The 15,323-nt window shown below is 43.3% G+C and overlaps 1 protein-coding gene across 1 annotated transcript in view; it reads right to left on the reverse strand.

Annotated features, from left to right (window-relative positions):
- The window catches only part of NOTCH2 (notch receptor 2), an 80,395-nt gene that overhangs the window by 46,793 nt on the left and 18,279 nt on the right, over positions 1–15,323 (reverse strand). Inside the window, exons 4-5 of the mRNA XM_042819448.1 lie at positions 14,612–14,947; positions 9,115–9,237 (exon numbers count right to left, since the gene is read on the reverse strand). Of these exons, the coding sequence (XP_042675382.1) occupies positions 9,115–9,237; positions 14,612–14,947 (459 nt within the window). The remainder of the gene's footprint in view (positions 1–9,114; positions 9,238–14,611; positions 14,948–15,323) is intronic.

Genomic DNA, 15,323 nt, shown 5'->3' on the forward strand with positions numbered 1-15,323 from the left:
CCAGAGGTCTTCATTTTTGGCACAGCATATTTTCCATAAAGGAGAAAGTTTTCTTGGCCTCTTAACAGCTCTCCAGCAGTGAAGATTGCTGATACACAGCTGTAGTATAAGAGCCAAAGCCTCCTGAGAGGAGATCTCACATGCAGTTTACACACTAAAAACATTCAGTAAGACAAAGGACACAATCACATAACAGTGCCTTGAAAACTGAGCTGGGAGGAGTTCACTGCATCCATGTCTCATAAAATAACCACCACCTCAGCAGTGGACTCAGACTGAACTGGAAATAAGAATATCTTAAAAGTGTAGTGATGCTAGAAGAGAAAAATAGTTCAAGTTTGCATGAGACCCACTGGAGAGGAAGGAGTCTGAGGATTCAAGACAGCTGTGCTGACAGCATCCCTTCAGCTTGTCACTGCCCTCAGACTAGCACTCCCATACAATAAGGTCTTACCAGCACTCTTGGAAGGGCTATCTAGGAAAACAGTGGATTTAGGTAGATTTTCCCCGAAAAAATAATTTTAATTCACAACGTATTGCAAAGATTATCGTACAGTCTTTGAACGCCATCAGCGTGGCTGAAGAAAGCACGTCTCACTTGAACTGTTTAAATTTCTTCCCTCTTTCAGAGGACAACTAAGTCACAAGGTGAACTACATCTTGGCGAGGCTCAAGAACTGGCAACGTGATAAGAAATGGCGTTTGTGTGAATGGCAAACTTTAATTACAACAGAAGGTTAAACAGTGCAATACTTCAAGGGACCATAATGTTACTTCCCATCTCCAACCACCCATGCACTCGTTCAAGATGCCAGCTGGCAGAGCACATCTGTCTGGGGAAAGACACTTCCCTGTCCAGTCCTCTCTTTCAAGGCAAGGCAAACACCACCCACGTTGCCTGAGTAACCCAAAGCACATTGCTCTGCCCGGTCAAAACATTGGTTTCCTCAAGTCGTTGTGCAAGACTCCTCAGCAAATGAAAACGTGTCGGAAAAACGGCCTCTGGAACCATTGGGTCTCTTAGATAAATGGCATTTGTGACTAAATGCTTCAGCTTCCATGGTTCTGATTTGTGTATTAGGAAAACATTCAGTCTATCTTTAACCCACAGAATTATTTATACTCCGAGAGAAAATTAATTTATAATTAATGAACACATACAGACACTGGAGCATTTAATTAAAGGCCTGGAAGATGAACAGTAGGCAGCAGTATCTTCAACAAATGAATATTTATGTTGTCCAAGAGGAAGCCAGGGAACTTCAGAAAGACTCATCCAAGTGAGGTTGCTGGGCAGTGCAACAGCAGAGACGGTTTACTGCAACAAATGCCAAGTACAATACAGAAGGAAACAGACTTCTCATGGAAGGGTTGTGCTAGACACTCCTTGAGGAAACACTTCAGCTTCCATGGAAGAGTTCAGTGGGGACTTCAAAACAGCTCACAGCTTTCATAAACAAAATAAACATCACTGATGAGACATTTGACTGCAAGGAAGAACTACTAATGCAAACAGTTGAGTAACAGCAGTGCTATCACTTCAGTTTAGAGCACACTATGCAGCACTGAAGCCACCACCTCTTAATAAAGAGACTGAAACTGGGGTAGAGATCAGAATCTGATAGACTGATTGAAGAGAAGAATTTCATAAGAGACTTACTAAGCAAATATTATTCAGAAAGCAAGAAAGATTATGAGAAAAGTACAATAGAATGGTTATTGCAAGGAAGACACATAAGTGAGCAAATATTTTCTTTGTATGTTTTGCCACCTGTTGTAATTTGCTGACACAAGGTATCATTAAAGCAAAGAACTTCAAACTTCTCTGCAAGAGGCAGTATCTTTGTAGAGATCAGTGCTCAGAGCAATGAATGGGTAACTCTAACAGGAAAGGCTCTCACGTGCACCATGTCCTGATCACATCCAAATTCCAGACCCTCTGGTGAGATCTTCTCATTAACTCTCTGTGGAGGATCCAATGAATATAACCGCTACTCAGCTGCAAGGATGGCTGACACACGAGTTCAATGGACTGAGTGTTTCCATCTTACCTTACTTGCACGTCTTATTAAAGGTCTGCACTGCTTAAGTGCTGAGATAGTTTTGCCTGGATAAAGAGCTGGAGCCAAATACTTTTTCCCTTTTAGAAGGCTTCAGAATGGAGAAGCATCACAGACATGAAAAAAGTGCTCTGTGCTGAGCATATGGCAGCAACTTAATTCCCTTTGAAACACACAGCTACAGAGCAGCAAAGCGGTAACAACCATTCCCAAACTTCAGTGATGTTTTCTTTGTGTGTTTGTTTTTTAATTTGTTTGTTCCATTTGTGGGTTTTGTTTTCGGCTTTTGGGGTTTTTTTGTACAGACCCTGTTTCACCTTGAGCAAAGTCAAATGCTGTCCCGGATACCAAATACTTTAAGCAGTTAATACAGAACTTGAACAAGTGAAAATGAATCTCTGCAACTCTAGTGAGCAAAAATCTGTGTTTATTTTAGGCTAATACAATGGGAACAAGAGTTTAATTTCATAACTGCACTCAGAGGCATGCAGCAGAACTAATGGGCTTTTATGAGGGATTTTACAGCCTCCAAATACAAAACTCTGGGCTTTAAGAGACATACACACACCCTTATCCACCAAGCATTGCTCTAAATTGCTCCACAGACTACTGGGTGGGGAAGTCCTTTCTGACAGTGCTATTCAGAGCCAGCGTTACAAATGAATAGAACAATGGCCAAGAAAAATCACTAGTGCACTGATGACGGATTGGTTTAATATGGCAGTGGCTGGTGAATGATTGGGCACAGCAGAAGGATAAAAAAAAAAAATCAAAATGCAATAGATATCACCATGCTGTTCTCCATTCTGCTCTTCTCTTAAGCTCCTCTGGAAAAGCCAGTAAGCCAGGGAAATCCCTACCACAGAGAAATTTCTGCAAGGCAAAATGTAACAGCTGGAACTATACTGACAATAAAAGCTTCCTATTCTTAAGCTATCTCAGCAACACATCTCTATTAATTAGCCAAAGATAAATCACCTCTTCCAAGTATGATGGAAAGGGCAGAAAATGCCAGCAACAAGACAGCTGCAAGCAGCACAAGTGCGAGCTGTCAGCCTGCTCTCAGGCACACATCCACCCACCGGACCACGGTGGCCTATTTGTTTCAGAGCCAAACAGATATAAGATGGACTGAAAGCTCAATACAACTCCAAAAGAAACTATTTGGCACATATGACTGCAAAGAGCATTTCCCAGCTTGGAAAGTCACCAAAGGCACAATGGAAGAGGCAGCAGCATGGTTTAAATTGGATGCTGTCATTCTGTCTTTGGATCAATTCAGCCATTAACACCTGAAGTGTTTTATTTCTGCTACCTCCCCATCAAGGCCTGCTGTGGAGAAACAGAAAACAGCAGGAAGCAAACTGGAGGTTTATGTAGGTGTTCCAGAATTCATACTGAGTAGAGTACCAGCGCTGTAATTTGTAAGCCCTGCAACATCAATCTGCTGCACACAACGCTGGAATAAGGCACCACAAGAACAATAACCAGCATCCTATCTGATGCTTCCAATCATTTGCGCTCCCAAAGTTGGAGCTGCCAGCTCTGGAGCTGGCCACAGGCTCCCTTCTCCCTTTGTATTTGCCAATTCAAACATGAAGGGAAGAAAAAGAATCATAATCCCTCTTGGCCTCTCTCAGAGAGCTGCCTCTTGGAGATCCTACTACAGTGACAGCAAATCACCGGCCAACTTTGGCATAGACAGCTCTCAGTAAGTACCCAAAGAGCCGCAGTGCTTTTTAATACAAGTTTGGAGAGGCACCACAAAGTCTGCCATCGCTGCACAAAGGGAAAGCGATGTGCACACTGCAAGTCTGCCCATCAGCCAGAACCAGAGCAGGGAACAACCCTGGGAGCACTCCCCAGCAGGTAGGAATCAATCAGTGCTTTCCAGAAAGTAGCAGCATTGCACATTCTGTCATTTAGGAGGCTGCTGCGTTCAAGATTTATGATTCACATAATAGAGTATCAGAGTTGGGTCCACATGCTTTCAAGCCTCTACATACTCAAGCAAGGCAGTATTTCAGTTTTACTTTTTCACACTAAGCATGGCTTGTTACCATGCACATCCTAACTCAGAAGCTAGGGAAAGTGGTGCTCGGCAAAGTCTTAAAAAGAAAATACCAGAGCATACAATCTTACCTAAAAACGTTAAACATTAGCTTTTTGATGTTTATCCTCCCTTCTTAGCAAAGAAAAGTCACGCCTGCCCTGAGTTTAAGGCTGGTGTTTTCAAAAGAAAACCAAGGTAGAGAGCAAATATTACTCTAATTAAATAGGACCCAAATCCTTAACTCCTCCCCTTTGAAAATTCCTGCCTAAAGCCCTGCAGAAAAAGTAACCCTTGTGCTAGCGTTTAAGAGCATATGACCAAGCTAACAGCTATTTTTAATTAAAAAGCACTGCTCTGGCTTCCTGAAGAGGTTTTCTGCTGAAGACAAACATTTGCTTCTTAAGCCAGCTTCCAAAGCGGGCGTTATTTGGTGGAGTCAGCTGTCAGCACACTGTGCTTTCCTTGAGACAAAGGTCTCCTAGATAGAATACACAGTTTGCCGGAGCCCCTTTTTGGGGAAAGCGTAAGCCTAAACAAACACAACTGCCATGGGAGCCTCACTCTCCCAGCCAGCAGGAGGAAAATGAGAGGGGGAGGACAGGCCAAGCCACAGGGCAGCAACAGGGCAGTGCAGGTCTTCCCAAAGTGCCTGAACGTGGGCACAGCACATCTCCAGCCCCACAGCTCATCCCACAGCTCCCAGCGTGGCACTGCAGGAAGAAACAGCCAAGGACTTCACTCGATGGAGGATGCAAACCAACCTCTGTTGCACTCTGTCCCTGAAAAGTGACCCAGGCCTAGCACGGGTTCACACTGATCCTCCAGAGCACTGCGCACTGAGCAGGAGCCCTCCTCAGCCAAGACAAACAACAGTGCTTACAGCAAGTGTTACTTCAGTACCCAAAGCCTTCTTGACACAGAGCTCCATAGGTTAGATCAACACAGTAAACAGGTGCATTTTAAAGACAGCCTTGTTTCTTTATCTGAGCTGTGGTCTGGAATAACTGAGCAGCCCTTATAACCCTGGTCTCACTGGCTCCTTGGAAGGGCACCCTCACCTTCACACAGTTTTACAGTGTGACTACCACCACTTTCTCTATATCAGCTCACTCGGGAGACCTCCGTGAGTTTTAATTCCTGATCCCAAACAAGAAGTCATGAGCTGGCTGGGATTTTTTCCTAGATTAGCGAGTCAAAAGGATTCACACCAACAAATACCAAAGCTGGTTCAGAGCAATGGTGGCTCAGAGCGGGGAGAGAAACATCCCTCCTCGGACAGCAGGGAGCCCCTCTTCATGTTTAACTGCTGCAGAACCACAGCATCAAGCACAGTCTTTACATGCCAAAGACATTAGCCAGGATTTGGGGCCATTTTGAATCAAATCACACTCAAAGCACACCCAGTTCTCTGGCCTGCCAGGCAAAGAACAGACTTTATCTTTTACAAAAGTATCTATTTCTGAGAAATCGGTGACAGCGTCTTGAGAGGACACCATTTTTTTGGTCAGGACCAATGTTTAAGACTGCGACAAGATAAAGTCATACTTCAAAAACAACAACAACAACAACAACAAAAAAAAGAAACAACAAACCCACCACAATTAACATTCCACAACAGAAAAGATCTGGGGCAGCTGCACAAAAGCAAGTCCAGGATCGTCCTGCCAATTACAGATTTAGGAGACTGACAGTCATTGCAATCCTATGAAATACGAGAACTTTGCAGGTGACAAAAACATCAGTGACAGCAGGAATTCCTCATCATTATTGAAAGGCAAGATTTTATCTTTCCGGAAAAAGCAGCAAACGAGAAGGAGAAGGCACACACTGCAACAAAGGAGGAGCAGTGGGCTCTGTGAGAGGCGTAGGAAATCAGACGAAAAGCAAACAGTCTCTCAAAAGCTGGATTCCAGTACCAAACAGAGGAAACATTCGAAAAATGCGTGCTTATGCAGTCCAGCCTACCACCTGTCAGAGAGCCACAAGAGGCAGATGGTTACCAAAAGGAACTGTAACAGATTCTGTTTCAATGGAGGATACTTCAGTACTGCTTCACACAGAACTGTTCTTCACCGGATGGGATGGAGGCTTTTCATTTCCACTGCTGCACTATAAACACTCATTAGGACAGACACCTTAAGAGTTGTTTGCTCAGTTCTCCCTTCTTCACTAGCCTCAAAGATGATTTACAATGTTATAAACCATGTTTGTGCAAAAGATGGACCAGCACTTCTACTACATTTCCTTATTGCTGGGTAACTCATTTTTATTGTAGCTTACTGCTACCAGAACCAGCTGCAAATTTAACCTTGAGAAAGTCACGTCTCTCCAAATCTACTCCAGTAGTCCTCACCTCCAGTCTGGATGCATACAGCTATCCTGCATCATCCTGGTCATTCATGAAGAAAGAGACTGAAGTCAGTCCAAAGAAACCTTTCAAAGCCTACACCTCTGAGATGTCATGAAACTCCATCACTTGCCCACACGTTTACTGGGCAAAAGGAAAGTGATGAATGTTATAAATGAATTCTTAAAAGCCAGTGGGCAAGGAGCGTTTCAGGGCACAGGCTTTTATGTAAAGCAACAAACAGAAAGCCCCAAATAAAGCCTTCTATAAACACTCAGACCAGCAGTAACACTGCAGAGGAATGCTATTGCTAAGGCATCCTGTGGACAAGGGCACAGTGCTACTGCCCTACATATTCCAGACATGACGACGCGAACATGCATAGCTACTTCTTAAGACACTCATGTTTTAGTTCAAGCACCAAAACTGGTGCTGTTCGTTTTGGACAAGATAACTCAACTCCCAGGAGACTCTAATGTTGATAGTTCAAGCAGCTAAACCACTGTTTCCTCAACTGTGAGACCAGTTTTAGCTCTCAACTGACCTGATTCTTAAAGTCTACGAAGTCAACGGCCTTGAGAAGCCATTATCTAAAACCACTGCTGCGTTGATAACCTTAACTTCACCATAAACAAAGGAAATTCTCAGAAAAAAGGATTCAATTAAATTGTTTTAGAAAGCCATGGGAATATAAAGCTTGGTGAGTTCCTCCTCCCAGGGTTTCACAGGAGAGAAGCATCGTTCATGCATGTACAATTCTCTGGATAGACTGCACAGACAAAAGTAAGATAGCCTAAAACTTGGCTGCAACACTGGCAATTTGTCTTAATGTTAGTCGTAAGACCAGAAGAGGCTCAGAGGGAGAACCACCAACTGCACTGCAAAGTGCTTCAGTGATTAATCAGAGAGAGAATCTACCACAAAACCAAACAGAATCACAGCCCTTTACCACCATGGCCTCTTCCAGGTGCAGAAGTCATCCCTGGTTGACAGCAGCCACCCACCCAAACCCTGTAAGCCAAGCTAAGTTTATGGCACTTTCACAAATCAAAGAAACCCCTGGCACATTTTAAACTCACACTGTACGCATTCGTAATCCATTATCTCCCTCCACCATGCTTCAGGAACAACCCTGAGATTGGTCTTTACTGACATGTTGGAAGCCACATCAAGGTTTATAATTCCTGTGGCATGGAGCAAGACTTTAGGAAACACTGAATGATTTCTGGCTCTGCACCCAAACTCTTCATGCTTTCATTTGCAAGCAAGCCTTACCAACTTCAAATAGAGACGCGGTGTAGAAGACTGGTACCTGCTCATTAAGAGCAAGACTCACTTTCTCCTGTTTACATCTAGTTTCAAAGAGCTATGCAAGCAGTGCTGCATTTCTCTCCCTTATGTGGTTTTAACTTCACTTAAGAACATCCCATTTTAAAGTTAATGAGGGTTCTTAAGTACCAGGTCTCCTTGACAGTCAAGGACAAACAGTTTTTAATGAGATCGATGCTTTTCAAGGAGAAAAAACCTGAAAATGAAACCCTTTGGTCTCTAGTAGTCAAACTCCTCACGCTACATTTGTCTGAGCTACCAATCACTACAGATGTTCCGATATCAAACACAGTATTTTCTAGGTAGAGAGAAGAATGTCCTCTAAGTTCTTCAGAACTAATGGAGCTCATTCAGGCTTAGCTCCAAAACAAATATCCCAATTTACTTACTGAAAGAAAAAATGCACATTGCAATATGGACTCCATTTGCCAGTTTTAAGGTTGTTCCATTTCCTATGATTTTAAAAGAAGAGTTCTACCCAACTGAAAGTGTGCCAGCTAAGAATGACTAACATGATTTAAAAGAAAGAAAAAAGGAAAAACCCACAAAACCGGAGGTATTTGTTTATTTCTGAGGTACGGGGACATTTTGTGACTAAAGATGACACTGAATTTCCTGTAAGCTACTTCCTTACATCACGCATAATGCTTTCTTGAAATACATATTTTCCCCTGCTACAGACATACTCAGAATAAAGCAGATTCACTTAGGAAGCAAAAGTAGCTTCGCTTGTCAAAGAACTCCAGATGAAAATTAGCCAGAGCAGCCAAACAGCAGTAGCAAAAGCGTAAGCTTCTCATGCATCAGATTCTCTTCCCTCCCTTTTCCCACCCATGTTTTCTTGCAGACTGCTTCAGCTCTTCAGCAGTGCTACTATCTACATAAGGATTATTATCTCACATTAAAAACAAAATGTACCAGGAAATCACTAATGAAAAACTTGAAATAGCAAATCCATGGTTTGTGCTTTTGTAAAATACACACCCTCTTACAAACTAATCCAACAAGCAGAAGCACAACTCAGAGTCGCGCTGCATGGTGCCTGAAGAATCACACCACTTCTCTGTCAAAATCATGTGCACATAAGCCTGCAATGCTGAATAGTGCAGTGGGGAATGTCTTGTAATGTGGTAGCTTTGATGCAGACAATCTTGCTCTAAAGGCTTCACTGACATCTGTGCCTCAGACTGCCGAACAAGTACAGATGTGAGCTACGCTCAGCCTTTTGCAACTTGCATTGCACGTTGGGAGGAGGCCAGAAGTCCCACGTTCCATTCCTGTGAAGCGTGCCCCGATCACACAGGAATGATGCCTATCGTACATACCTGTCCACTGCGGGGGGCAGCGGCAATTGTAGGTGTTCACGCCATCCACACATATACCCCCATTTTGGCAATTGTGATTTGGGCAGTCATCAACGTTCTTCTCACAGATGCTCCCCTCGAAACCTGTTCAAAGCAGAAACAAAGCAGACTGAAATGGGCCTTCCAGTCTCTTTTGAAAGGGAATTCATCCTTTATGCAGCTTCCTCCACCACCCTCGTTTTTTCCCCCTCCCTTAAAGACTTGTCCTGTTAACCTAACCCTGATGAACCAGGACATAGCAAGCTGACCAGAGACTTCACTGAATGCCTCTGCTGATGGCATGTAGGTCAGATTACACAGAGCACCATCCGGACAAGTTCTTCCTGTAATGAAAAGGTACTTAGCGTTCACTTTGTGAATACCCCAGGATTGTTTATATGCTATGGCTCCATCAAGGTAGATCACATATGCTTTGAAAATGAGCTTCCAAATTCCTGATCTGGCCCTGTTCAGCATCAGGAAAAAAATCAGTCCATCAACAGATTAGCCACTGCCCAATCAATGCTGATAAATTAAGCTTTGACTAAAAAGCAGAAGAAACCAGATGCTGAAAATCAAAGTTCCTCATGAACACAGTCACACTCTACCATGCTAGAATTATTTTTCCCCTTTAAGTCAGGCAGCTGTCAGTAATCCATCTTCCCCTCGATTTCACCTGCTGCTTTACCTCACGCTTCATTAAACAAACCTGCCACTTCTGCTGGTGAGATAGCTATTTATCAAAGCACAAGTGGATGCATGCTAGTGTGGATGAAGTAAGTGGTTCCAGAACACATGCATTAATTTAAAACATCAGCTTTGCTTCTTCACTGCTTTGGAATGTAGTATTAACTTGACACAGCCCTGTCATCTAAATCTATGCTTTAACCCCCCTCCACTTTTGATGTCCTGTTCCAGAAAGTTCTTTAACATCTGCATCATGTTACACGAGCCCTCTATGCAACATCTGATCCTCTATGGAGCCTGCTATGTGGCAGACGAGTCTGAGACTGTAAAGCTCTGAAGCTACTTCTCCAGATGATGGTTGCTCCCAAGACTGCTGCTCCTGAGACAATTAATTCATGCCCCCTCCCACCTTCTGAGCTTCTCCAGCAACGCAGGGAAGTGTTGGAAGAAAAGAGGAGCATTGCTGCTAAACCATATCAAATGGACTGTCACCTAGCAGCAAGGAAGAACAGACTCAACATAAAGGTACCTGCAGCATTACCCTCTCTCAAATACCTTCTCACCTTCACCCAAAGAGCCTGCCAATTTCATCACAGTGGGGTAAGTTAAATTGAAAAGAAAAAAAACAAAACAACAACATTCAGTCTGAATCTGTATCCTCACAGCAGTGTCTTCCTGGCAAAAGTTGTATCAGCTTGCTTTTGTGACTGAGGAGAATTATCCCGCTGACCACAGATTGCACTCATGCCAACAGCATGATTAGTATGGACAGACACCCAGAACAACAAGCCAGAAAGGCTTAAGCTCCTATCTCCTCAGCTTGGAGGATGTGAAGACTAGTCCTGCTTCCTCGTGTGTAATAAACAAGTTCCCGACACCAGGCATCTATTTAGAACTATCTATTTAAAACACTGCAATACTGCAATCCACCTAATTTGTGAATAAAGCTGCTCTAGGGAAATTTAGCTTTCACTCTTAAAATCAGCCCTTTAGAGTCACAGTTGTTTGGGCCGAAGCACTGACATTGGAGCATGATGTGCACAAAGACGCTGAGATACAAACTTTTCCCAAGCTGGGTCCAAGGACCTGATTTCATAGTTACATCATCCGAGTTTTTTCCAGAAAGCCAAAGAGTTCTGATATATTTGGACACCTGATGCTGCTTCCTGCTTTCCCCTGTGCTGGGATTAACACGCTGCCCTTCGCTTTCTGCACAAGAGCAGCCTGCAACCCATAACCTTACTTACATCTCCAAGCACAGCCAACCACAGAATGGGAACCACCAGGGGAAAAGCGTTCCCACTGTTAACAGCATGTTCTTCCTCCTCTAGCACACGGAGAGATACAAGTAGGTAAGTTTACTCCTATGTCTACATCAGCAACCTCCAACCCACCCCCAGCACCATAGGTGCAGTTGTCTCTGAATACTAAAAACAGATATTAACATCAAGTTGGAAGTTGGATTTCTTGCTGCACCTCTGGCCATGGGTGCTGGACACCCCCCTTGCTGCACGGGGCAGTTTGATGCTCCACCGTGGCACAGCGTGAGCTTACTTCCTCTTCCCAGGAAGTGTTGCAGCTCTCGTAAACAGCCTGTTCTGGCCTGACAGATAGCTTCCTGAACAAGCCCTTGGAATTCCCTAGGGTCCTTATCTTAGTTAATGGCTAATTATTTTGATGGATAACAATGAATAATCACTTTCCCAGCTAAGAACTTCCTCTATTGACTTGTTTAACATTCCACTGAAGGTTAGTTGCCAAATGAACTCCTTTTTTGTCCAATATTTATAACTACGAGCTCATTCTTATATTGAAAGGACTTGCTAGTGCTGCAGGTTAAGTCCCTTTCACAGGAGTACTTTTTGCTATGACTGTTATGACTGACCCAGCCTGCCTACTTGTCTACACTTTTGTCTTATCTAAAAATCAGTGAAGCCCAGAGGAAAGGCAATTATGCTACACAGACAAATTAAGCAGTTGCCTTTCATACAGATACAACACTGACAGCATCTCACCACTCACGCTTGCCACAAATGCTGACTTTTTCCTAGTACACGTGACTTCATGAATTTCCTCATGGAAGATCTGTATAAACCCACAACCAAAATGGGAACCTGAGAGTTGAAAAGCATCAGCTTGGCTATATTGTACATACACAGCACTTGAAACAGTGGAAGAAAAATAAAGGTGCTGAGACAGTGTAACTCCAGGTCATAGTTTTTCTCCCTATTTCAAACCTCTCATCTTCAAATACTTGTATTTACACAAAATGAAGCTCATTCAGAAGCAAAGAAGAAAATTTCTAGGGGAAGCAGAAATTGATTTCAGTGCCAGTTCAGGAGTAATTTAATTATGCTTAATGTTCAATTGAGGCACAATCAGTTCCTTCAAAACAGCTTCAGAGATCAGAAGACACAAAAGTCATTTTGAAGACCATTCCAGATGCAACTGCTTCCTGCCACTGCATCCCTAGTGCTGAGCTCTGGTAACATCTTCACACAGCCCAGAAAGAAGGGCTAGAGCAATTCCTTTTATAGTCACATTATTACGGGCACTGCTCCAATTCAGAGAGGGAGTCTAAAGAGGAATTCCTAGCCCGCAATCTTGGCACTGTCTTCCAGACGAGCAGGACTTGTTCACTTCTTCCCTGGGCGTGACAGGCCACTGCTTCCAGCACTCCAGAGGTGTCACAGTAAATAGGGCACTGTAAAGGGAAGGAAGTGGCTCGGGGCCTTGCTTTTATCTTACAGTTTAACATCAGCAGCGCGGCCCCCTTCAGCCCCTCTCTCTCTTCTTTTTTTTTTGGTTTCCCCCTCCTGTTTTTCAAATGATTTGTTTTAAAAATGAAATCAGCAAAACAACACAGCCAACTTAAACAAATACAGGAAACACAGAAGTGAAGGCTCTCAAAGCAGCACTAACTCAACCCCTCTCTACAAGTTGTGTTACAAGTCCAAAAAGGCAAATTTGAATCCAAAACCTCTGTGGGCAGTGTGGGTGCGTAATTGTTACTATAGCAATCTCATTTCTCTTTTCTGAGCATCCTTGAACCAGCCCACACACTCTTCTGGGGAAAATGTGCTCCTACTCAGACGTGCATCTCTGTAAAAGTGACAAAAGCATCCTGCCTTATCAGCATCACAGCATCAAGCCCTGCAGACTTCACCTCTCTCTCCTCTTCCCCCCAACCAAGATGTTTCTGCATCAGATCTCACATTTCCCACACTGGCTAAATAGATCTTAGAAAATTCTCAACATCAAGGAGAAGGTCTCCAAGAAGAACTCTTCACAACTTCAGTTCTAAATGCTTCAACACAACCTCAGCTAATCCTCATGAGAATGCAGTGAATTCAGCATCCATGACAGCTACATCTTTTATATAAATAACAACAGCAAAAAAATGTTGAAGGGAGGAAGGCTTAGCTCTCTACATTACCACACACTAACTGTTCGTGTGCCAGACTGCAATACAGTTAAGTGGAAGTCTAGTCAAAGGCATTTCCAAACAATCAGTTTCCCAGGGACTGAATTACACAGTAAAAAATACCGACCTACACAAAAAACAAAACAAACCCCCAAAAATGATATGCAAAGAATTGTATGATTATTAGGTGGGGATGAGACTGCCAGGGTGCTAAGCAGGTGTTCCCAGAGCCCTCTCAGCAGTACGCACAGCATCAATACAGCCCATGGTACTGAGTATTGCTACCCCTGTCGTGGATGAACTCAGAGCAGACAACAGCATCAGAAAATACATTAAAAATAATTTACCAGGAAGCATTACGGGGCAAAAAGGTTGTAGTGAGTTGGAAATAACACGCTGTCAGACTTGGAAATACTGGAGGAGGAAAAGAAAGAAAAGGAATCTAACGTGCTTTAGGGATAGGGACTGAGAAGGAAAGACAAATATTCACCTTCATTCAAGCACTGAAGTTAACCCTCTCTGACATGAAACATGTCTCTACAGGGGTTACGTTACCAGAGTGTATCAGGACATACTCTGACCTAGAATGCATGTTAGTTTTTACTTATTTAACTCTCTGCCTCCAATTGGGTTCCAAAGAAATCTGCTGTTTTCTGGCTGTGATCCAACCAGTCCCATCACTCACCCACCCATTACACCTCTTCTTCTTTTCACACCATAAAGTACTAACACGCAGAAAGTTAAGCTCCTAACTGAGCTTCTGTCATGGTTTTATGTTTGTTTGTTTGTTTTTAGTATTCCACATCAAAACATCATGTAGTGTACTGGGCATTAAAGTGTTAATGCTCCAATTCCAGGTACCTATCCCTGTACATTACAGAAGTCATGGGATCTGGCCCTTCTGGGTGGGGGGTGGTCTCTTACTGCCCAGCAGTGGGTGCTGGAGGGTGCTTTCCCAGCTGTTCCAAGCTCTTCAGGTTTTACTCAGTCTCGGGAACTCTCTCTCTCCTGTCTTGTTTGATTTATTAGTCTCAATTTCAATTAAATTGTATTATATTGTGTTATCTTGTATTCCGGTATCGTAGTAAAATAAGTTTTCCTCCATAGATTGTTGCTGCTTTTTTTTTTCCTCCCTTCCTTCCCATTCTGTGGGCCTGGGAAGGGGGGGGAGGCAGGAGCCTACTGCCCTCCCTTGTCACAGGCATAGATTGATCTAGTCAACTCCGTGACAGCTTCCCACTTGATATTTTGCCCCTCAGCCTTACATTACAGAGACAAACACTCCCAGGGAGAAGTTTTCAGAAGGACGTAGAGAGCAATGTAGTGACAAGGCTACAAAACCAAGCACTTGCAATAAGCAGCGCTTACCTGGCAGACAGTTGCACTCAAAGGTGAAGTCACTTGTTTGGTGACAAGTTCCTCCATTCATACAGGGTGATGGAGAACATGGCACATAGGTGCTCTCGCAGCGATGCCCTGTGTAGCCTGGCTTGCACTGGCACCGGAATGAACCATGCAGATTGATACAGGTCCCACCATGATGACAAAGGCCTGAGGTGGCACATTCGTTCACATCTATCTCACACTTCTGGCCAGTGTAGCCAGACTGACAGATGCAAGAGAACTTATGTCCAGATACGGTACACGTACTTCCATTGGCACAAGGTTGAGAGGTACAGGCATCAATCCACTGACAGTCCTTTCCTGTAGGATGAAGACATAAGAAATTAATATGGAAAACAGTTCCACACATCATGCTTCAAGCTACCCCTCAAAAAGAAAAAAAAAAATAGGCTGGTGTACTACATCTTAACCTAAATCATGTACGTAAAGTGATCACAGGAATTATTTTATATTTTACAATATCTGAAACAAAATTAACCTGCAGGTTACAGGAGAAAGTCTGTAACCTATTTATACATTACCAGCAAGATACAGAACTCTGTGATTTATAAAAATAACCCATGACCTGAAATCATACCACACTGCCAGTCACTCTCTTGTTCTACTTTCCCTTCAAGAAAGGAAGGTGGGAATTTCCGTGCTTCTCCTCAGGCAACCAATTAACATTTTCCCACTG

Source organism: Centrocercus urophasianus, unplaced genomic scaffold (genome assembly GCF_019232065.1).
Source record: "Centrocercus urophasianus isolate 14NV4802_14NV808 unplaced genomic scaffold, USGS_Curo_1.0 seq_18, whole genome shotgun sequence".
Taxonomy (NCBI): domain Eukaryota; kingdom Metazoa; phylum Chordata; class Aves; order Galliformes; family Phasianidae; genus Centrocercus; species Centrocercus urophasianus.